The 22,616-nt window shown below is 39.2% G+C and overlaps 1 protein-coding gene across 11 annotated transcripts in view; it reads right to left on the reverse strand.

Annotated features, from left to right (window-relative positions):
- Positions 1–22,616, reverse strand: part of CALD1 (caldesmon 1) — a 180,672-nt gene that overhangs the window by 77,171 nt on the left and 80,885 nt on the right. For 10 of the 11 annotated variants that reach the window (XM_059933330.1, XM_059933328.1, XM_059933325.1 and 7 more), the window contains one exon: positions 15,101–15,212. In XM_059933330.1, coding sequence (XP_059789313.1) covers positions 15,101–15,171 — 71 coding nt within the window. In that variant the 5' untranslated portion in view covers positions 15,172–15,212. Of the gene's footprint in view, positions 1–15,100; positions 15,213–15,876; positions 16,184–22,616 lie in introns of those variants that run through there. The other variant, XM_059933321.1, reaches the window with a different exon arrangement.

Here is a 22,616-nt window from a genome sequence, read left to right on the forward strand (position 1 = left end):
TAAAGTTAACCCTCCGTATCTTGGTTTAAAAGTCTTGGGTTTTCTAACATCTTTCTTTATTCTTTTTTTTCTTTTTTTCTTTTTTTTTTTCTTGGTTCATCCCAATACTAGAAAACAATGCACTATTTAGAGTCTAAATTTTAGACCCAAGTTGTGTGTTAAACACTCTCTATTTCAGAAAGAGTGTTGGTAAATATTAGTCTGAGGTTGGCCCTACCCCTAATCTACTTCTGCCCATCCTCCTGGGATTAACTGAGGTTGTTTATGCCTCCAGACCACAAACTTCGTCTTTCATTAGAGAAATTTTTGATTATATAGTTTGTTCACTGTTGGACTCTTTGGGGCTTGGTATGAACCCTGTAATTCAATGATTATCTGGTCTTATAATGCAAATGTTAATAGCAAATAACACTAAGAGCTTGAGTACTAGAGCAAATAGGCCAACTAAAGGGAATCTACTCTTACCATATGAATATCACTTGCCTCCATGATGCGACTAAATAAGCATAATGGTCAAAATTACATGGGGTAGAAAGTCCACTATCCTTAATAATCAGAGAAATACAGGAGGTGAGTTTCTTCATATCTCTAGAGACAAAGATAGGAAGTCAAAATTCCAGTGGCTCATCAGGAGAGTGATGGAACCCCAGATATGGTATGGATGGTGGTAGTACTCGGAGAATACCACAAAGGTCACCAATGTTTCTGCCTCCCCATAAATAGCTTATCGAAGTGAGCAAAGTTCTGCCTTGGTACACAGATATGATCTGAAGTATCTGTTTGCTCATTCATTTATTCAGCATTGAGTATGGGCCTTCGGGGAAATAAAAGTGAGTAAGATGTAGTTTTGGATTTAGAGTTGCTTTCAATTTGGTGGGGAAAAGAGACATATGAACGAACAAACAAACAATAAAATGGGTGATGATAATTAACATACAAACAAATGCTATGGGAAACCCAAGGTGGGAAATCAGTCACTTGATTGGGGACCTCTGGGAAGGTGTTTTCCAAAGGATGACTGTTGAGATAGGCCTTCAAGGTACGAGTATACCACTTACAAGAGCTTCAGGAGGTAAGGACAGTGGTGTGGAACAGCATAGAATCACTATAAGCCTGAGGACTTTTGCTCACTTAGATGCAAAACCAGACAAGTAAGTGACCAACAGCAGGGTTTAATTCTGATTGGGATAAAGCCATCATTTTAAAGTCTTTTGAATTTTCTCTTCAATTCACAACTAGGGGGAAAGGGAAGATAAAATGGCTGCTTCTAATCTGTATTTGAGGTCCTAAGCCCTCTCCAGGGGTGATAGGCTCTGGGGAGAGTGAGAGGTAACATTTTATAGCATTTTCTCTGAGTCAGATTTTGGAAAGCCTAGAATGCCTGAGGGCCAGTTAGATAGCATAAGATTAGCAGAGAGAGAAGTGTGAACTGTCTTTTGAAACACAGTATATGACCAGAATGAAACTTGCCTCTACACATAGAGTTAAATAGAAGTGAATCTGATCTAAATGAATCATACAGGTACCCCTACCTGATAAGCACCTGTCATGTGCAGCTCCCTTACACTTTTGATGACATTTGTCCATATCTCATTTAATTTGCTCAGCCACCCTGAAAAGTGTTAGTTCTATTTTACTGATGAGGAAGCCCATATCTTCTAAACTTTCATCCAGTATCCTCTTTCTTTTATCCTTGATCTAAAAGGTACTTTCTTTCATGGAGTTAGAGGCAGTTGTAGGGGTTAGCCGCAGCATAATGCAGAAGGAAAAGCACCAGAACTAGAGTAAATGACAAAGTTTCCAGATTTAATGCTGCCACTGACTATGTGCTCTTGGACATGTAACTCTGCAAGCTGGGTCCAATGATTTGGACTTCCAAACTCTTTTCTGAGAATGCAGGGAAGAGAGTCTTAATTTCTGACCACATAACCCAATAGGATACCAGGATATGTTTCCTAGCAGTAATTCCGCATTTCAATCAGAGTTCTTGTGGAAAACTAACTCCTTTCTGAAGGGCATGCCTCCGTGGTTCACTCTACCATTGCTCTGACAAATGTTTCAATGAGATAGAACTTATATGCATGCACCTCTGAAGTGAGGCACTTAGAAATGAAAGGATTAGGAATTTCCATCCTGCCTCAGCCTTGAGTTTTATAAAAGCTTCATTCTGTTCAGTTCATAAGCCATGGAGCTTCCATAGCAATGATACTCCCTGGGTAGCCAGGATATACTCTGAGGGTGCTGGCTCAGGAAACATACATATATTTGGAATGTTTTGCTTTCATGGTTAGTTAGGTGGGAAGAGTTAAAGGCTCTTAAAAGGGGAGTATCAGGAAGGAAGGGCATCAGATATCAACTCTTTCTATATCACAATTTTTGTCCAAGTCCCCTTAACAGTAATTTCTCATCCTCTTCATCAAGGAAGGAGCAATGGTGAGGGAATGTTAGATCTCCAAAATGGGCCCCCACTAAAAAAATAAAAAATAAAAAAAATCAAGATATACACAACAGTTTTGATTAGAGAAACAGAAGGACTCTTCAAGGAAAGAGTGGGCAGAGGTATACATCTACTGCAGTTGCCAATAGTGCCTTGGGAAAGATGCAGTGTAATTATACCTGCTGAGGCTTCTGGTCTTCGAACCAGCATGATAACCCATCATCTCATCATGCTTGTCTGTTTGTTCACTTCCTGCTCAGTAATTTTCCATATTAGTCTCTTGATTTCCCCAGAAAGACCTGCCAACAGTGCAAGATTTTCTGTGGGAATCAAAAATGGTTTGACTCTGTTATGCTAAACAGGCACAGTAGAGCTACTAGCTCCAGAAATAAAGGACTGTTTCATTACCTAGTTGCTGGGGCCAGCTCTGGAAGTTATCTAGTTTTCATTTGGAGAGCCCCTAATTATGCAAAATTCCCGCTGGGCAATAAGACCCAGGTTACTTAAGAAAATAAAAAGCACACATTGAGCAATCTTCTGGAATCTAACAGTTGGATCCCTAAATGGTACAGGAAGATGGAAGCCAATGAAGATGTGACACGGGGTAGACCATTTCACCCAGAATGGAAAATATGAACATCGGAAGAATTTCCTATTCTAAACAATATGCAATTTAAAGTACACTCTCTGGAGACTCTCCTGAATGTACAGGCTTATGGCTGCTATTTATAGTGGCTGATGTGTACTTTACCAAGATTTTTATTCCACCAAAGGAACTGTATGTGATGTAGGGGGTTATTAAAATGGAAAATAAACCTTCACATTTTAACTTAGTTAATTGGTACTAATCTCAAATGTAATGTCAAATCTCACTAATCTAGACTAACTGAAAGGAAGGTCTTTACAAATTATGCAATATTTTAAAAGAAATTCAGTTTTGAAAATATGTTCAAGTATATCTGGTGACTTCAATCAAACTAAAAAAAATTAGAAACTTGTTTAAAAATTGCATGAATAAAAATGATTTATAATTAGCAAGTTAAGCTTTTAAATGCAGGTGAATGTTTTCAGTTTTTTAAAAAGTTTTAAAAAGTTGTGCTCTCAAGTGTTTTTAATAACTAAGCCATGGAATGTAAGCTTGCATATTTAACGTATTAATCAAATCCTTTACTTATAAATAGTTCAAATTTATACTCTTCTATAGTTTCATAAAGATTTTAAAATGGAAAAATCTGAATTAATGAAGATTTATGATAGACTAAAAACTGATTTTCCAGCTCCTGATGAACATTACTTATTATGTGGCAAACTAGTGAAAAGAACTGATTTTATTCACAAGGTATGCACATTATTCCTCTTTAACCTCATTCACGGATGAAAGAGAATCCATTTATACAGCCACTGTATCGTTCCAACATGCTCATGTTTCATGTCCAGTGGTACTTTCTCATAATAATGTTAAGAACCTTTGGGATAATAAAGGTCAACTATTTCCCTAGAAGACTTCAAAGCAATTGAGATAGATTTCCCTTGAATAAGAATTTGGAATAGTCTGTAATCAATCCTGTCTGCATTCCCACCTGGCCAAATGATAGCTACAAATGCAGATCTCTTATACTTGGCTGGTCAGTGAGAAAACCAACGGGCAGAATAGATATACTCAACATACATATTTGATAGCCTTCATTACACTTTATTTGATTTTGATGAGCATTCGTTGCTTGTAGAGAATTCTTTGTTTGTAATACTTCTCCAGGGTTCCCAGCTGTGGACACAGAAGGACTCCTTTGGTCCCGTATGTTTAGAAAGGCAAATTTGTTGCCCTCTCAGAGAACAGTGGGCTCTCATTAACACTTTCACCTGAGTCTGGAGAGAATCTTTGGAAAGCTCTGGATCACAGGATCCTGGAAAAACTCTCACCTAAACTCATATTATCTTATTTAGAATTTTTTTAAAAAAAATGAATGAATTTTTCAGAGTTCTGGTTACCTCTGAGGATGGGGAGGCAAGGGGGTGGGATAGGAGAGGGGTCTGCCGGGAGTTTCAGTGATATTGGAAATGTCCTAGGTCTTAAGATGAGTGATAAGTTTATAGTGTAGGCATTACAATGATTTATAACCTCTATATACATTCTATAATATTATTTTGTGTGTACTAGCTTTTTCATAATTAAAATGAATAAAATCACTAATTTAGAATAAAATGATTAGAAGTTATTCTGTAAAATTTAGGCATATAACTTTCTTTATAAGTACAGTCTTTATGTATGCTGTTGAGAGGCTTTAGGTTACTTCTTTATTTGTGTTGAAACCATAATTATGTAATATGAAAAAAACCCTGTAATTCCACAAGGCAAAAAAAAACTATTTAGAATATATGATGAATTGAATATTAGATACATAAATTATTGAGATCAAAACCTTGATATGTTAGATACCAGACTACCCTATATCTTTATCTTGATTTCAAACCAGTATGGAAGATAAAAAAAAAAAAGACTCTTTAAAATAAGGAGGTAGATTTTCTTTTCAGCATGGATACTTCATATCCATAATTCTCCCATCACTTTCAAGGTGATGGCTAAAACAGATTTGAAACAGAGTGGAGACTGAACACCATACTGTCTGAAGATGTGGGGACTATGCACATGCTCAGTGATTCAGAAACCCCAGAAGGCAGCTGGAGAGGTGCCGAGTTTCTTGGGAGATGACTCTGGAGAGGGCTTTCCTGATAGCTCCTTCCTTACCATGTCCTCCAGCCAGCCGAAAAGTAGCAACGACAGGGAACATTCACCGTGCACTAATCATATATATATACCATATATATCATATATATATTCTATCTATCATCTATCTATCTATCCATCTATCTATCTATCTATCATCAGTCATCTATCTACCTAGTGCTTTGTAATCTATATGAACCTTATGAGGCCATTTTCCTGATGAGGAAATGGGCTCAGTGAGGCTAAGTAGAGTTATCCTTGCTAACCCAGCCAGGAATCATACCCAAGTCTGCGTGATTCTGCTTTCTGGGAGATATCATCATGTCTGTGTCCCACTCCAATCCTCCCCATTCTCCCAAAAGATAGTAGTTATAAAGATGAAACATGAAATCCTCTTTAAGGAATCGTATCAGTTCCTATCTCTCTCATATTTAGAGAAGAAACTCCTTTGATGAGTCTGAATTGCTAAAATGAAACTGGTAAGGATGGAGAAATCCTACATAGTAACTTAGTATCATAATTAAGGTTGGTGTAAAGAAATGTTGCCTAGACAACATATGCCAAATAAAAGACTTCCAAAATTGATGGCAAATGGGGTTCTCTTTGGAAAATCACCACAGTTTTCTTTTCCTTCTTGACTAAGACGGCAAAGTTCGATTCCTAGTTCCTAACAATTAACGGTTTTCATTCTGTATATCTACTTATCTTTTTTTGCTTTTCATCTTACTCACCATGAAGTAATCTGACCAAGTCTCCTTTTATTTCGTAATATTATCCATAAAATGTTTTTTAAACAAAAAACACCCTGCATGCAATACAGTGCAGTATACACTATTTTCCCAAAAACATGCTCTACTTTCCTCATCAATAGCCATGGCATTTTCTATAGACAACTCCATTTATTCAGGGGTCTACACTGTGCCAGCAGGCTCTGCCTCAGCTTAGCAGGGTGATCTTGAGGAGGTCGGCATCCCTAGACTTAAGTCTCTTCATATGTAAAATGAACTTTTAAAATTCAGTAGATCAGGGATTCTTGGCCCAGTGTTCATGGGCCCTGTGGAGGTCTGTGGATGGAGGTCCATGACGCCACTGAAAGGAAGTGACAAGTTTTGTGGGTGCATATGTACATTTTTCTTGGAGGAGCATCTATAGCTTTCATCAGAGGCTCAAAGTAGTGTGTGGTCCAAAAATGGAAAAGTAACATTCCACTACAGCAGAGTATCTATAAGGTTAGTGACAGCCTTATGATTTCATGAGTGATGATGTGACTAAGTCCCTGTTCTAATGGTGAATACAATCTTATTGAAAAAAATCCAGAGAAAAGTCTAGAAGAGTTATGCCAACAGCCTCCTTTGGCTTGAGGGAGAAAACTTGATCTTCTCTGTTTCTATTTTCCTGTGAAATGGGAATAACATGGGAGATTTTTTGAAGGCAAACAAAGCAATGACTTTGTCTACATATGTAAGCAATTTACCTGAATAAGCATAAAGAACAGTTCAATTAAGCCCAATAGCCTCATTTTGTCTGTTGCCACATAACTGCTTTGAATGATTTCTCCCCATCTTAGGGAGTTATTTTGGCATTGTAGAGACAACGGACCTTCAGCCAAGACAACCAGTTGAAACATGAAAAATTATATTGATCGGGGCTTCCCTGGTGGCGCAGTGGTTGAGAATCTGCCTGCCAATGCAGGGGACATGGGTTCGAGCCCTGGTCTGGGAAGATCCCACATGCCGTGGAGCAACTAGGCCCGTGAGCCACAACTACTGAGCCTGCGCGTCTGGAGCCTGTGCTCCGCAAAAAGAGAGGCCGCGATAGTGAGAGGCCCGTGCACCGCGATGAAGAGTGGCCCCCACTTGCCACAACTAGAGAAAGCCCTCGCACAGAAACAAAGACCCAACACAGCCATAAATAAATAAATAAATAAAATTTTAAAAATTTATTAAAAAAAAAAAAAGTGCCCTGCAAAAGTTAAAAAAAAAAAATTATATTGATCAATTTGTTACAGTGAAAAGGTTTTGAGATTTGGGGCAGGCAGAACCAGACTGTACTCCACAGCTGTATGAAGTTGGACATGTAACTTAACCTTTCAGACCTACAGTTTCCTCAACTACAAAATAGGGATGATAATATCCAGGTCTGCTATAGACTGAACGGGTCCTCCCCCCATTAAATTCGTATGTTGAAACCTAATCCCCAATGTCATGGTATTTAGAGTTGAGGACACTGGGAGGTAATTAGGTCATGAAGGTGGAACCCTCATGAATGGGATAAGTGCCCTTTTTAAAACAGATCCAGAGAGCTCCCTCACCGTTTCCGCCATATGAGGACACTGCAAGAAGACAGCTGTCTATGAACCAGGAAGTGGACCCTCACCAGATACTGAATCTGCTGGTGCCTTGATCTTGGACTTTTCAGCCTCCAGAACTGTGAGGAATAAATTTCTATTGTTTATAAGCCACCCAATCTATGGTATTCTGTTATAACAGCATGAACAGACTAAGATAAGGTCATAGGGTTGTTCTGATAATTAAATGACATAAGGTATATAAAGTGCATCACCTAGCCTGGCACTTGGCTGATGCTAAACAAATGATGGTTCTTTTTCCTGTCTAACACTGGATGAAAAATTTGGCTGAAACTTTTTTCTACTTGAGAACTATTTTTGCTGAATTGAACTTTTCAGGTAAAATTCTAAGCTATGTTTTATATGCTATATTTAAAATAAAGACATATAATTAATGAATTAGAAAATTAACTTCATAGCTACAGTATGTGATTTTAAAATCCTCATATAGCAATTATATTTGTGTGGTAGACTTATTTGTGACTACAAGTTTTATTTCTTTCCCAACTTTAATAGAAACATCTTAGCAAATATTCAGATCAGTATAGTAAAGAAGCTTTGCAGAAAGGATGCAACAAATCGTAATGACTGAGCTGACAGATGAATGAAAATTCAAATTCAGTAAAATATTATTTTGTACCAAAGGCCTGCCGAAACATTAATATGATTTTAATAATAACATCTAACATTTACTGAGTATATACTGTGTGCCTGTAGTTGTGTTAATTTCCCTACATCAGTTAGTTAGCTTAATTTTTACAATGATTCTGTGAGGTAGAATAATTATCCCCATTTTTATACATAAAGAAATTGAAGCACAAGATGTTTAAGTAATTTGTAATGAGGTTACCCAACTGGTAGTTGTCAAAGTCAGGATTCGAACTCAGGTCTGTCACGCTTCATCACCCACATACTTAACTACAACATTGTCCTACCTCTCCCCAGGTGAGCGAAGACTGGTAAATTATGAGTCACATATACAGACTGTAAAAAAAATTTCAGCACTATTTTAAACTATAAGTGTATTGACTCATATATATGCCACATTTTTTCCAGCTAAGAATGAAGTTATGGGTCAGCATGTGAGGTCCTTAAGAATCTAGATTTTTAATTTTTATTGAACAAGTGTCACATTGGGTAGATCCTGGACTCTTGATGTTCTACTGATCATCATAAAGTGGGATACTTTTAGGACCAGAGGAATTGTTAGGTAAGTGGAAATTGGTCCAAATATGCCATTTTCACTGTTTATAATTTGACCGTTTATAAATTGACAGAGGTAATAAATAATGTCTATTTAGAGTGAGTGAGAGAGAGAACAAGAGAGGGAGCATATGAATATGTATATATATATTGATTCTTCATGTGGCTGGACACAAATAAATAATTAAAAATCCCTTAGGTGGAAATTATCTAACTCATTTTCTCAGTGCCCCTCTGTTCAAGTTAGGCTGACCCTAAACAATATCAAATAAACATAAAACCCTTACAGCAATATTTTTAAGTCTCCTTCAAATGAATTACTTGAAAAAAATCTTTTAACTTAAAAGTAGAAATGTAGATACAAATCCTAACATTTTTTTTTGCCCCCTGGAGTGACGAATTTTCTGAGAGACCTAAAGGGAAGTTTTGAGCAAATTTAGCTCCTCTAATAATTTAGACTGTTTCCAAGGAATATTTTATTTAACTTCCAAATGGAAAATAATTTTCTGATTACAGAGTAACAAAAAACTGCATTTGTAAAGATTTTGATTTGAAATTTCAAGGTCACAATGCTAAGCATTTTAAACAAAAGTGTTTTTGTGTAATCGTTGATTGGCCATGCTGTTAAATCATGTAAAAAGTTTCAGTGATAGACTCCTGGGAGGCAACTACTTAGACTCAGAGGACTTTAAAAAATTGTTTGCTTTTTTAGTGAAGTAAAAATATTTACTTTCAAATGTCTAATCATCAGTATATTTCAGAGGCCCATAAAAATGTATGAACGATGACAACAGCAAGAGTGCTTTCATTCCCTTTATTTATGTCTATGAGCCTCCGAATCTGATAACAACTGTACAATGGGGTCCTTTCTTCTGATCAGAAAGAGGAACTTACATTTGGGTGTGGAAAGCAGGAGCTGGGAATGCAATGAGTTCACATCTTGAAAAGTGAGAGAGCTGTTCGTGAAAACAAGCCCAACGTGGGGAAAAGTATGTCTCACTGAAGATCTCTTCATGGATAAACCATCACTGCAGGTTTCTCAGCAGATACACCAAAGCTCAAAATCCTTTGGGCCAAATATAATAGAAGAGCTCAATTTGAATTGGTGTGAATTCTTCTTGCTGAGACAGTGTGATCCTCCCTCAGACCTTGTTACCAATCACGTCCTCAAAACTCTTCACTCAACAGCAAATTCCTGCTTCTCACCTTCCTAAGGTCACCTTCCTAAGGTTCCTGTATCCTCTGAGAAGTGTATAAAGAAAGCATTTTTGGGGTACTTGTTGAAAAGGAAGAGAGCTGAATTTGACCTCTTTGAAAATGCATCCCTTTCCACTACATTTCCCTCTTTGAAAATGCTGTATTCCCCGATGATATAAAAGGACATGCATGCATAATCCAGGGTAGATGATTAGGAGGAGACTGGAATGGAAACAAGTGGATCAAGTGTTGATGAAGATGCACATGGACCAGGGGAAAACACATTAAGATGCACTAAGAAATACAGAGACAAAGGTAGAAAGGGATTGAAATAAAAGAAACAGAAAGGGAAGCTGAATATACCCATTCATTTTGTATTCCCATGAGATAGGTGAAGAATAATAGACAGCAAAACAAATTATTTGTTTGTTCAAATAAGTAATTGATTCAGAAATACAGTTTAATTTGAGATGTGTACAAATAGTATCTTTTGCCTAGAAACAAAGCATTTAGGATTTTCACTGATTACCTGCTCCATCCATTCTGCCTGCTGAAATTTTTTTCTTCCCCTTTTTGTCAACTTGGCTCTAAAGTTACTAATTCATCTATGATATAAGCTTCGTGACTATTGGGACACTGCCTGGACTGGTGAGAACTCATCCCTATGGTTCAGTTTACTATCTTGTACCTATTCAATACATTTTTTTGGATGACGGAATAAAGATGCATAGGATAAGGAGCAGGACAAAGAAGGGAAGTATATTTTTGATTTAACTAGGTTCCCAGTCTAGGTTACGGCAGGCTAGATGATTTGAAATGGACTGGACTGCAAACGCTTAGAATGAGGTGTGTGCACAAGAGTCTCAAGGCAGCTGTGATGCAGTGAATGATTGCCAGTCCCAAACCCAGGAAAGCCAGCATGGCCCAAAATGTACAGTTAGCTTTTTCAATATCTTTTTAAAAGCTCTATTTCTGAGGAATAAAATGCGTAAGAATCTGGTTTACTTTAATTTGTGGTCATAACATCTGGTGAGAGTACAGGTTTTAAATTATTTATCATTGCAAAGTAGAACAGCACCTGCTCGTCAAACTCAATAACAGCTAATTAAAATAACAGGGTATTTTTATTTGGAAAGGCTTTGTGGGTAAGAAGTGGACAAGTCAACAGCCTCTTCTCTGTGTTACCATTTCCCCCATGCTCTCTGCAGGGGTACAACATACAAAGGGCATAAGCCATCTTTAAAAATTATCAGTGAATATCAGAGTACATATCACATTTAAGGATGTAAAAGTGTAGCTGCTTGATACAGTGTAGTTGCTTTTATACAGGTTGAAAAGCATGAAGCACACTTTTCCCAATTCTGTCATTCTGCTTCTCTGTCCTTGGTGCCCCAAAATAAAGTTTGAAGCAGAGTAGAAGCCCAATAAAATTTTGTTGAATGAATGACTGAGTGAATGAGCCTGCAGCTCTGAGCTTTGGGGCCACTCCAGATCAAGGCTGAGTTTTTTCTTTTAGTTGCATAAATCCAAAGGAGAGTCCGTTTTTGCCCCAGGTATTATGCATAAAGCCATAGAATCTCATTTTTCAAAATGGAAATCTGCCTTATTGTTTTATTTGTTTTTAAATAAAGTAATACATGATCATTATAAAAAATTAGACAATACTAAAAGCAAAAGGAAAATAAAAATTATCACCAATCCCCCACTCCTGTCACAGATGAAGAAGCCAAGTTCTAAAGCTAAAGGAAGAGGGACTTGCCCAGGGTCTTATATGCCCTTTATCTTCAGATCAAAGCCACGATTTTAGATGGTGCTTAATTTCCAGTTCTGGATATCTGCTTCCTGTACACACCCTGAAATTTCCCAACAAAGTTGGCTGGACCATAAAGCCTGACCTTCACTATTCCCATAAATGATCAGATTTTACAAAATCCTAAAGGGTGAACATGGACTTGCTTAACAAATTCCAGAATAATAGAACTAAAGTGTTCACCTTGAAACATGAAAAGGTAAACTTAGTACAAAATATAAGGAAGTACTTAAGTATTTCTCTTAAAAAAAAAGAAAAGAAAGAAAAGGAATCAAATGAAATACAATATCCCCAAAGAATTAATACAGACAGAAATGTGAGTTAAACAAGTGTATTATAAATTTGTGTGAATTTATTTTAGGTTATTAAGGGTACCTAACTAAGCTTCACTGGGTACATTTTTTTTTAAGATTGACTTTAAAGAGAGACATATCCTTCCACACAAAACAAAAAACTGGAAGGAATGAACCATGTAGATGTGTGGAAAATTCTTAGGCAAAATCCTGGTTCTAAAAGAACCTAGTTTATTCCCTGTAATTACAGTATGGGTATAACCACAGTAAGTTAGTTCTATTATTCCTCTCAAGTTGAGTCCCTGTTTCCCAATTCACATAGCAAACAAAGAAGCTGAAGATACTGATCTAGCCTGATGCCCAATTTCCTGTCCCTATTCCTGAGTCCCCCAAGCCCCAATTCTGTTAGGCCTGCCCCTACACTCTGGCCTGGTCTGTTTTCTGATCCTGCTATACTTTGGTTTTCTAGCACACCATGAGGGACATAAAGACAGAAACTATGTTGATTTATATTTCCCCATTTTTTGTCACTGTTCCTAGCACAGCGCTGATGCTGAATAAACATTTGTTGGGAACAGTATTTTATAGACTTTCAGGAGAAACTGAGGTCACGTAACACATCATTGGAAAGGATAAGAGGTATGCTCCAGTGGGCCTGGACACCACCTACAAGGCTTCAATGTACGCTCAGCAATGGGTGCCCCATACTCTCCCGGGTTCTCCCCACTCCCTGAGTTTTTGTCTCCTTTGACGGTTTCCATTATGTCTTTATGACCTCTCACTCTCTCTCTCTCCACTTGCTTTCATGTCACTATCACTACCATCCATTTTCTGCTTTTGTGCTACCACTGCCACACTGAGTGTGCCCAAACTGACTTCTCTAATAATAATTTTTCTCCCCTTTTGAACAAAGATTGGCAATTTCTATCTCCCAATGCCTGGAGGAAATCTCCAATTGGATGTGGTTTCTACCTGAAATTGAACACTCTCCCCATGCCCACCCAAGAATGGAATACTTCACAGTTTCCCTTTCCAGCTCCTCAGACTTACATTCTGTGGGAGAGTCTGAGTTTCTCCATCTCCTGAAAGATTTGCTAATTCTCCCTCTAAAGACGCTCATATTTGATCTTCATTTCCATATTTGCTGCCCTGATTCAGTCCTCATCACCGTGTGTTCAATACTAACTCTTCCAGTACGCCCACACTCTAGCCCACTGTAGATAACGTTCCCCAGTACACATAGGTCCCCCACTAAGTCTCTGTCTGTCGCCTTTTATATGAAATAGAAACACCCAAGATGTACGAGTCCAACTCATTCTTCCTTAAGCACTTAACAGTTTCTTGCACCGGGATTCTTATTTCCACCTCTGAGTTTTGCAGATGTTACTCCCTCCTCTACATGGCTCCCCTTTTACTCTTTGTCATCACCATTGTTACTCCCTCCATGGCCCTCCACTTCCAGGGAGCTTTTCCTGACTGGTTTCATCACAGGATGATAACTGCCTTTTCTTTTCTTGGTATTAATTTTTAGTTCTGACTATATTGCTCTGTTGTTTCTTACTTGTTTAGCTAATGATAATGGTTAAAAAAATAGTAGCGTACCATTTATGTGTCAGGTACTAGGCTAGGCCATTTATGTAGTTCAATAATCTTCACAACAACCACAGAAGCTACATAGATATTATGCCTATTTTACAAATAAGGCAGCTGTGGCGTAGTGAGAAGTCACTTGTGCATGGCCACACAGCTCATAAGTGACAGTTGGGATTTGAACCTACAGAGCCCAGGTACCGTTCATGGTACCATGTGCCATATAGCAGCCTACTCTGACCAAGTTAATCAAAGGCAGTAATTTTACCTTCTTCTTTTGAATTCTCCATACAAATAGGTAGATCCTATGCTTCAAATACTTTTTGTTGGGTTTCCCTGGTGGCTTAGTGGTTAAGAATCCGCCTGCCAATGCAGGGGATACGGCTTCGAGCCCTCGACCGGGAAGATCCCACATGCCGCGGAGCAGCTAAGCCCATGCGCCACAACGACTGAGCCCGTGTGCCGCAACTACTGAAGCCCGTGCCTAGAGCCCATGCTCCACCACAAGAGAAGCCACTGCAATGAGAAGCCCGCACACCGCAACGAAGAGTAGCCCCCGCTCGCCGCAACTAGAGAAAGCCCACGCGCAGCAACGAAGACCCAACGCAGCCAAAAATAGATAAATAAAATAAATAAATTTTTTTAAAAATTAAAAAAAAAATACATTTTTGTTGTAAGTGTAAGTTTCTAGTTTTCTGCTACAGGATCACTAAGGGGTCATCTTACTACTATCTTTTCACTTGTGCACTAGAATTACTGAGGCAAAATTGATTTGCTTTTAAGATCATTGTTTAACATTTTTCTTCCTGTGAATGCCTACTCTGCTTTCTCAAAAGAACATCTGAGTTAAGTCACATTAAATGCCACTGTCTTTTGCTCTGAGGCCTAAAGTTTTAAAATATGCATTTATACCCCTTGCCCCACACGTTACTGCTTTATTTCCCCAACCTGCCCTTGTAAGCCACCACAGCAGAGGCCCCACGCAGTATAGCAGCTTCCAACTAGACTCAGCATCTCCACAGCACCACACTCTACCGGCTATTAACCCATAGTATGTGAGTTACTGGATTTGGCGGCTTTTCTAACAAGAATAGAAATTTGTCATAAGATCCATCTGGGTCTTATTGCCTTTATTCTTTTAGAGTGAAGACTTCCATTTCCAGAATGGTTTCAACATCCAATATTTGTCATTTTTCTGTCATTTCAATATTGCAAGTGCTTTTAAAACTTTTATCCATACATTGCTTTTGTCATTTAAAAATTCTAATATGAAAGACAATGATTCAGTGCAACTATTTGATTCTTCTCCAATCTCTCTTTTTCTTGATGTTTGTTTGTGCAGAATTTAGAGTCTTAACAGTTAGGAACATTTTCTATAACTGCTTTTGCAAACAGTTCAGTGTGCAATACATTTGGCCCTTGAGGCTGATGATCTTTGAGGCCTGAAACCAATATTGTGGATAACAGAATAGAGATACCTTTGAACCCAGATCCTTACCTTTCTGCTTCCAGACGCATCTCTTCCCGCTTTTGCCTCCTAAGTTCTCTGCGACGTTCAAAATCATCCATGGTATGGGTTCAGATTTAGGGAGACCAGATAATGTCTGGATCTAAAGGGGAAGAAGCAGAATCAATATCATAGATGAGTTGGAGGATTATTTCCCATAGTCGTTCCCTCACCATTTTTTCATCCCCTTTTTCTTTACTCTTAAGAAAAACACCTTAGAAGATGAGTGAGGTAGCCAGGGATCAATTTCTGCCTCCCAAGCCAAGCCTTGTCCTTTATGTGTTAAATTCAGTCTCTTTCATGTAACTATTAGCGACAAATAAGTAAAATTCCAGGATCACAGTTTAAAAGAAAAGGGGGGAGACAGAGAGGTTTGAAGACTTGAAATATTGCTGGGATCACTTGAGAGCTACTGAATGGTTTTGTTCCTTGTAACCTGCTGAACTACAGACAAAAGTTATAAAAAAGTGAACAAAGAAAGAGGAAAGGAGAAAAAGTGAAAAAAAAAAAAGAAAAGTGGCAAGAAAAGGAATTTGTAGGAACTAAGAGAAAAGTAAAAGTAAAAGAAAGAAATAATATAAGTATCCAGGCATAATCTGCATATCCTAAAAGAATATTAATATCAGAATGATAATAAATACCACAGCAATAATACCACGAATAAACATAATGCAGCAGCATTTTTAAAACAGTTACATATGATCAAACTGTTTTCAGAGCTCAAAAGTAGCAGCTCTTTGTAACCCAACCATTTTATCCTTTCCTACCTCCTCCGTGATAGTTTTAATCCCAGAAAGATCTTCCCTTTCCAGCTCTTCAGCTGAGGATTCCGCTTTTCCTGCGTTTCTGTGCCATGGAGTCAAGTATTCCAGAATTCCCCTGCAGCCCCCAAACCCAAAATGACTACCAGAAAAGGGGAAGCGGGCTCTTTTTGTCCTTGCTTTGTTTACAGAGCTGTCAGTGGTTAGTTAAACTCGGCCTGGAATCTGGCATTTAAGGCCTGCTTGAAGATTGTTTCCTGTGTGGAGCGGGAGGCCTCCACTTCCTCTGGAATCCTAGACTCTCTGCTGCACTCAGATCACAAAAAATATTTTCCAGCCCTTTCTGTGCACATGAGACGAGCCATTTGCCCTGCGTAAGAAAATAGGGAGACGTGCAAAACCTGAAGCCATCCCCTAATGGCATCTTTGTGTGAGGGAGTGAAAAGCAAAACTTAAGACTCTGAAGCCTAGTTAAGAAACCTTCTTAAATTGTCAGATTCTTTTATTTTTCAAGCATTTTTCCCCTTAAAAAACCCACAAAAACAAAAATAAAATCTCAGCCAACCAAAACAGAATTATACAACGTTTGAATGTTCCCCCCCCACCCCGCCCCAACTTCTTATTCCCTAGGGTATTATTTATACTGCTTATAAATCCTTTACAAATTCAAATTTGGGTGTTTATTTGGGGTTTTTTTATTTTACAGTGTTTTTCTATCTTACTCTTAGAAAGAGTACTTTCCAAGTACTTTGTTAGTTATGAAGGAAAGAATCAGTTTTCCTTTTTTAAAAATTATTCCATCAACCATGAAAAAATTTCTTTCTATTTTCCAGTCTGATCTCTCCATAGCTATCAGAATGAAAAAAAAAAAAGTGATTTGAGGGTCTCCTGAGAGGCTGTTTGTCTCCCTGGGGTGGGTTCCTGTTCTGGACGCAGTGCAGGGTGCATGAGGACAGCCCTGGGGGCAGTGGGACCAAACCTCGCTGACTTGAATGCTGGGTGCAGTGAGAGCAAAGGCTTCTCGTTCCTTTCTTCAGTAAAGTCTTTTGTTGTATATAAACCACTTCTGGAATAACTATAGCAACAGCAAACAGAAATAGGAGAAAGAGGTCTGTCTATAAGCAAACAATTTCACTTTTCTTAATTTATCCAAGTAGCCTGAAGAGTAGCCTCTAAGCCTCTGGGTCTCGCTCCGACCTCATTAAGCCGAGGAGTCATGCTGGCTGCTTGGTAGCAGTGGTGCCAATGAGCAGCACCTCTGGTGCAGGTGCCAACGAGCAGTGAAGCAAATATCCCCAAGCAGGCCGAAGATGCACACGGCTGGCAGAGCCCAGCAGCATCTTGGAGCACTCAGGGGAAGTGAAGCTGAGTAACATCGTGTGGTCACTCTGGCCAGCCATCCTCACTGGCTCTCTACCCACGCAAATTCTTTCCCCCTACCCGTTCCCTCCTCCTGCTCCTCACCTTTTATTACTTACTCGGGTGTTTTTTTCCTCAACCATAAAGAAACTCTACCTAACCAGTTATTTACTCATGGAATGCTGCTGAGTGTGTGTGTGAGGCACTGACGGGGAGAGAGAGGGAGTGAGCGCTATATGAAGCATCTACACAGACGATGCCTTTCTGGGTTCTGCTTGGTGGACATGTGGCGGGTGCACCTGAGGGAGAAGAGAAAGCACATCTGTGTGCCGTGTGGTGCGGGATGACTCTCTGTTGGGGGGGGGGTGTTGTGTCTGTGAGTGGGAAGATGTGTGTGCTTGTGAAAATGGCTCTCTGTTGGTCTCACACTAGGATGGAGCAGAGGTCTTCCTTAATCCTCACACCCTTCTATCACAGAGCTTCTCTGCACCTCCCTGGCACTGTTCCTAAGTAAGGCGAGCCACGTCTGGGGAGAATTGTAAGTGATTTCCCCCCTCTTTTGGGAGCAGCATCTTCCATGGCCTCAGCTAGTAATCTCTCATTTCCTCCCCGACCCCCAGTCAATGCTGAGTTCCTTCCAGTAACATTGGATAGGAAACAAACTCTCCATCAACCAAGTGATGAAATGTCAAGGCAGAGAGCTTCTGTAAACAGTAAAGCTCATGAGTGTCACAAGTGGGCAGAGTAGCCTGAAAGAGAAACGCAGGCAAAGGGATGTATGTATCAATGAATGTGACAGATGGGTTCTTGAAAAGTTGTATGAAAATCTAAATTTTTGTGCTGGGGTGATTGTAGTCATGCTATTGAAAAAATCCTGATGTGACTCCTTTTGTCAAAGGAAGAGAGGCGCTTTACAAAGGCAGTTGAACAATTACCTTCTGATATACCTGTCTTTTCAATATGGGTTCTCAAATACCAGCTTTTCTTGAAACAGGGCATACCTATGTTACTGCAATTAAGTAATATGTCAATGTTAGAGATTTCAAATCACTTAACATGCTGCCCCTCCTTTGGGTAATGACACCACCAAGCCCGTGGCCCAGCTGAATGGTGCCGTGAGTGGGCCTCCTGGGTCTCACCTCCACGCCAGGACACCCGGAAGCTTCCTCCCTTCCCTATCCTTCTTGCTACTTTTCCCTCTCAACTTCTTTTGGGGGGAGGGGGAGATATTTATCAATATTTCTTCTGTCATTTCCCTTTTTATTTGTCTCATTCTCTGATACTTTTTTTTTTCCTTCTCCATTTCCCTCCCTCTATCGGGAATTAAAGTCTATTTATTAAATCCAATCTAGGATTCTTAAAAAAAATTGAGTTTAATTTCTGATGTGCATCTTTCAATCAAGAATTCTAACTATTACTATGTTTTACATTTGCAAAGCTTTTTTCTTTTTCCTTTATGGGCATGTGGCCCTCACTAGAGTTATTTTCTGTGACAACTTTATAAGGAGACCTACTGTTTCTGCTTTTGTTTGGGACAGGGTTGGTGGCAGGTAAGAAGCCCTCTTAGATGTGTATGGGGGTGTGCATGTGTGGGTGGGTGTGTGTCTGTGTGTGTGTGTGCATGTGTGGGTGGGTGTGTGTCTGTGTATGTGTGTGCATGTGTGTGTGTGCATGTGTGTGTGGGCATGCACATGCACACAGGTGTAAATACAGTCGAGGCAGGAAGTGGTGGCATGCAGGCCAGTACTCTGTTATTGGCAGGGGAAATTTGTAGAGAAAGCTAACCTCTACCTATCTTCAGATCATCATAAACTGAATAGTGAATGGGTTGGAGAAAGTCCTTGGGATTTCAGGGCAGTGCCAATATTGGTCTTGGAATGCATCAAGAATAAAATCTATTCTGTCAGGGACCCTGAATAAGTTAATGCAACTTCCAGAAGTAACCAGCATTAACTGAATATGTGCTATGTGCTGAGGCATTTTTTTAAACCATTTTAAAAAAATTAATGGGGTTTATTTCTTAGTTTTAAGTTCAAGGAAATATTGAACAGGAAGTACAGAGTACCCATATATTCCCTCTCCTTTACCCTCGCCCAGTTTTTTCTGTGTTTGCATTGAACTGTGTATTCCCCACCAAAAGATATGTTGAAGTCCTAACCCCCAGCACCTCAGAATGTTACCTTATTTAGAAATAGGGTCTTTGCAATGTGGTCAAGTTAAGATGAGGTTATTAGGATAGCCCTAATCCTGTGTGACTGGTGCCCTTATAAAAAGGGGAAATTTGGACATAGAAACAGATATACACAAAGGGAAGATAATGTGGAAACACAGGGAGAATGCCATGAGAATATGGAGAGCCAGGAACACCCGAGGCTACCAGAAGCTGGGGGAGAGTTGTTGAACAGACCCTTCCCTGGGGTCTTCAGAGGGACCGTGCTGACACTTTGATTTCTAGCCTCTGGAACTGTGAGATAATAAGTTTCTGTTCTAAGCCACCCAGTTTGTGGTACTTTGTTACAGCAGCCCTGGCAAACTAATACAGCCTATTATTAAAATCTTGCAGTGGTACATTTGTTACAATTAATGAACAAATATCAATACATTATTATTAATTAAAGTCCATGGATCACATTAAGTTTCACACTTTGTATTGTACCTTCTGTGGGTTTTACTAAATGCAAAATGTCACGTATCCACCGTTACGGTGTCAGACGGAATCGTGTCACTGCCCTGAACAGTCCCTGTCCTCCTCCTAGGCATCCCTCCCTCCCTCCCCCACTCCAGCCCTTGGCAACCATTGCCCTTTTTAAAACTGTTTCTATAGCTCTGCTTTTTCCAGAATGTTGTGTAGTTGGAATCATAGAGCATGTAGTCTTTTCAGACTGGTTTCTTTCACTTAGCAATATGCATTTACGTTTCCTCCATGTCATTTTGTGGCTTGGTAGCTCTGCTGGGCCATTTAAAAATACGTGTTCTTATTTTATCTACATAATAAACCTGTGAGGTAGCTATTATAATCCCCATTTTAAAGAATTTCAAAGTGTGTGCTCTTAACCACAATAATATTCTTGAACTAACCCACTATTTCCCTCTAGGAATTGTTTTCCCTTTCAGGAAGTAGGTAAGGGTGCCTCCCTCCCCCACCTCCTACTGAGAAATTCTAAGACTACTGTCAGTGATCTCCAGCTTAATTCATTGGATCATTTAAACTCAGGTAAGAAGTGATCTTAAAAATTATTCAGGGGGCTTCCCTGGTGGCGCAGTGGTTGAGAATCTGCCTGCCAATGCAGGGGACACGGGTTCGAGCCCTGGTCTGGGAAGATCCCACATGCCGCGGAGCAACTGGGCCCGTGAGCCACAATTACTGAGCCTGCGCGTCTGGAGCCTGTGCTCCGCAGCAAGAGAGGCTGTGATAGTGAGAGGCCCGCGCACTGCGATGAAGAGTGGCCCCCACTCGCCGCAACTAGAGAAAGCCCTCGCACAGAAACGAAGACCCAGCACAGCCATAAATAAAAATAAATAAATAAATTTAAATAGCACTTGGCAAACAAAGAGAGGGAAGAAAAATATAGTTATAAAAAAAAAAAAAGCCCTCAGACCTATGATTCTTTAAAAAAACAAAAAAAAAAAAACAAAAAATTATTCAATCCTCTTCAATTTCAAACCTATTTGGTTTAGTTCAGAGAATTATCATGTCTGGGAGATAATTAAATTAAACCGTGCAAATGTTTATTAAACTTCTGTTATTTTATTGTTACTTCTTTGTAAGATTCTTAAACTAGGATGATCATATCTGGACCGCTTCACTGCATACTTTTCTTTGAAATTTTAGTGCTTCTTCATTTTATACTTTCCTCCTCTTATCCACTGTGCCCTCATCTCCAGCATAAAAATTTCTCTGTTATTGCAAGGAACCCTAGTCTTTCAACACTGATAACTGTTATTAGATCCCTGTTTGACTAGTTATCATTGTATACCCACTGTAAAATTACATGGACCAACTACTTCCATGAAGCCCCACAAAAACATTTATACCATCAATTTTCGATGAGCATTTACTGAGCATTTACTATGTGCCAGGTTCTCTTCTAGGCAATGGAGATATAATGGTGAAGAAGACTGAAAAGGTTCCTGCCTTCCAGGAACTTTTATTTCAGACTTTCTTGCTCTTTGAAACTTCTACCAGGCTGATCATAGCCATCTTCGACCTTGGATCACACCCATCATTTGCTTTCTGGTTTTTGTTCTTGAGATTCAAGGCTTTGTGGGAGAAAGTCAGGGATCATGTTTTGTCTATCCTAAAGGTTTATGTTAACTTCAGTTGGGCCATCACTGCAACTCAGTGATGCCTCTCTTCATCCTGTATGTACCGGGTGATTTCTGGGTATAACACACGCCAGCAGATTCTCCACCTCTGCTCTTCAAATTATCTTCACTCACCTCAATCCTTAAATTGCCCACTCCACAAACAGTGACCTGGACTCAGACTTAGGAGACGTGGGATGACCCTCTCTGAGCCTTTCTTCTCTGTAAAATGAAATGGTTGGACAGATAACGTCCAAGGTTTCATCCTACTCCATGTAATACTACGGTTCTGTATCTGCTCTCCAATCCAGCAAAGATGGATGCATCACACATGGCATGTACATGTTTCCTTCTTTCCACATTTGAATGTTTGGATACCTCTGTGCATTCTCTTCTAATTTTCTGATTTAGAAAGCATTAACCTTCCTTTCAAGCTGATCATCCCATGGCACCCTAGATAAAAATATTTTATTACCTCTCAAATGTGTCATATAATTTTCTACCTCTGCTCCTTTATTCATACCATTCCATCCATCTGGAGTGAGAGCCCCTATCCTCTTCATCGTCCATATTCTATTCAGTTGTGCATTTCTGGCTCAGATTTCACTGCCTGCATGTCTTTCCTGAGGACTCTAGTTTGGTAGTGATATCTCACTAATTGAATATCCATCATTCATTTTGGTAATTAATAATCTACTGCCTTGCCACTGCTTATTAGTTGTTCTAACTACTACTTAAATATGTTACCTATATTTTACTTTCCACATGCTTTCATTCTTAAGATTCTGTATCTTATGAATAGATACAGTCTTTTAAAAAATCTTTTCACTCTTGGGACATAGCAAGCACTCAGGAATTGCAGCTGATTTGAACCGTTGGATTTTTATTCTCGATTTTACCATTCTGAGAGTGGAAAATGTAACTCAAGCTGATTCATCTCTGTACTTTACTGACTGATCAGTGTTTACAAAGTTAATTAAAGACCTTGGTAATAGACTATATATGAATCTCAAAAATTATATAAACCCACATTTGCAGTAGTGGCAGTAAATCTGGCAGTGTTTTCTTTCTGACTATAGAAA

Source organism: Balaenoptera ricei, chromosome 9, assembly GCF_028023285.1.
Source record: "Balaenoptera ricei isolate mBalRic1 chromosome 9, mBalRic1.hap2, whole genome shotgun sequence".
Classification (NCBI taxonomy): domain Eukaryota; kingdom Metazoa; phylum Chordata; class Mammalia; order Artiodactyla; family Balaenopteridae; genus Balaenoptera; species Balaenoptera ricei.